Here is a 2,118-nt window from a genome sequence, read left to right as displayed (position 1 = left end):
GGAAGGGAGCAGCAGCAGGGGGCTTCAGTGGTGGTGAGTGCGAGAAGCCGCAGGGAGAGTTGGGGAGGGCTAGGAGGTGGGCCGGGCACAGCAGACGAAAGCCACACATCATGTAACCCAGCTGCATCCTCGGCTGATCCAGCCAGAATAGCACAGTCCCGGCTCACCAGCCCTCCCCCTCTGCCCCCTGGAACTGCGACGGGCAAGACAGAGGGAGCCCAGTACACCGGGTTCAAGAATTTTTGTTTTTGTTGGTGCGGGGGAGCAGGGGCTTGGAAGCAAGGAGAAGTCTTATTTATGTTCGCCACCCATCCCTACCCCTCATCTTTTCGGTCCTTAAAACCGGATGGCGCGCACCCCGGCTCTCAGGAGGAGTCCGGTGGCACGTTTCTCAGAGGAAGCAGGGAGCCTCTGGGTTGTCCAGTTTCTCCTTAAGCTCGCCCTGCAGATGCACCTGGGGGAAGAGTGGGTGTTCTTTTCTTTCTCCCCCTCCCCCTTCATTCTGACAACCGGGGCCATTCAAAGAGGGGGAGGGATACGGAGAGAATGGGAGGGGGGGGTGGTCTGATTCAAAAGCAAAGGCCAGCCTAGCCCTGAGGGCTTGGGGCTCAGAGGCTGGAAAAACACTCCCCTTGACATTCCTGGGAGACCCTGGCCCGTACAGAAGAATACACATATATCTATCTCGGCGCCAACCCCGGACCCTGCCAGCGAATGCCGTGATCCACAACTCCACAGCGTGGCTGTGCCCTCTATGCGGCCGTCTTCCCCCACCCCCAAGCACGGATGATGCAGCCCTTCATCCCGGAGCCGCAGCGGGATGACGAGCCGCGGAGCTGCAGCAGGCGGGCGGGCGGGCCGACAGACAGCAGTGGCCCGAGATGGCATGCAGGAAAGAAAGGAAGTCTGAGCGATATTCCCCCCCAAACCCCGCTTGGCTCTGGCCCACTGCCGGCCTCCAGCAGCACCGCCTCTATCCAGCCTTGCCCTGGGGGTTTTTGCACTAGGGCAGCAGAGGCTGGGGAGGTGTGCAGTTTGTCTGCTAGGGGACAGGGAGTGGGGGGTGGAGAAGCCCTGTCTGGCTGCCCATTCACCTCACCATCCTAACCCTCTGTAGGCTTGAGTGAGACCCAGAGAAACGAGGGACTCCTGCCGCGGCCCCCTTCATCCCAACGACCAAGGAATCTTCAGGTTCCCCTTCCTTCTTCCATTTCCTGGCACACAGTGAACGCATTTTTTCTTCCTGGCCCAAGGAGGAACCCATTTCTAGAAGAGAGCCACTGCTGGGGGCCAGGGCAGCTGGGGCCCCACTGTCTTACCTGAGGTGTCCCATAGGCTAAGCTCCACTCTCTGTTCCTCAGTCTCCAAGCAGGCGGTGTAATTCTCAAACACGGTGGGCACATAGGTCTGTGAGGAGAGAGGAACCATCCTGACCCTGGGCACCCTCAGGTGAGTGCCCGCTACACAACAGCTGGCCGGCCTGGGCATCATCCAAGAGGCAGGCAGCTCAGGGATTGGAGCACGGAGGGGATCTGTGGGGGGGATCCGTGAGGCAGGAGGGCGGGATGTGTCCAGGCAAGGCTCCTTGCTCCAACTGGAATGTGAATGATCCCCTCCACCACCCCCACCCCCGCCCCGACCCCCCACCCGCCCCAGGACAGCCCTCCTAGATGGCCAGAGTGAGGAACAAACACACAACCACAGACTCCTCTCATCAGCCAATCTGTTTCTCTCCCCGTGTAAGACCCACAACTCCAGCCTAGCCCTTTATTTTCACCCACAAGTCCTTTGGGCCAGGAGGGGAAAGAAAACCGGAGAAAGGGGCAGGAGCAGCCAGCCAGGGGACATGTCCACAGCACCTCTGAGGGTACAGGGAACGGGAGGGGCAAGTATGACGTCAAGAAGAAACCCCACACTCTCAGGTGCCTCTCAACCCCTCTCCAGAGAGCAGCCTCTAGGGAGGAAGGGACCTGGGAGGGGATCTGATCAGGGCCTGTGGGTGAAGAGGTGAGCGCGGCAGAAGTGGGACAGGTCTCGGGGGAAGAAGTCTGGGCAGGGCAGTCCTCCCGCCAGCAGGCAGCGGAGGCTGGGGTGGGGGACTGAGGCTGGGGTGCGCTA

At 60.8% G+C, this 2,118-nt stretch overlaps 1 protein-coding gene across 1 annotated transcript in view; it reads right to left on the bottom strand.

Moving 5' to 3' along the window:
- RND1 (Rho family GTPase 1) overlaps positions 1-1,466 on the bottom strand; it is a 6,673-nt gene extending 5,207 nt beyond the window's left edge. Inside the window, exon 1 of the mRNA XM_004711487.3 lies at positions 1,320-1,466. Within this exon, the coding sequence (XP_004711544.1) occupies positions 1,320-1,428 (109 nt within the window). The 5' untranslated portion in view covers positions 1,429-1,466. The remainder of the gene's footprint in view (positions 1-1,319) is intronic.
- Positions 1,467-2,118: the final 652 nt, after the last annotated feature.

This window comes from Echinops telfairi, unplaced genomic scaffold (genome assembly GCF_000313985.2).
Source record: "Echinops telfairi isolate 266 unplaced genomic scaffold, ASM31398v2 ScPeMD7_12;HRSCAF=54, whole genome shotgun sequence".
Lineage (NCBI taxonomy): Eukaryota > Metazoa > Chordata > Mammalia > Afrosoricida > Tenrecidae > Echinops > Echinops telfairi.
Note: the sequence above shows the minus strand (reverse complement) of the source record. Positions and strands in the feature narration are given on the sequence as shown.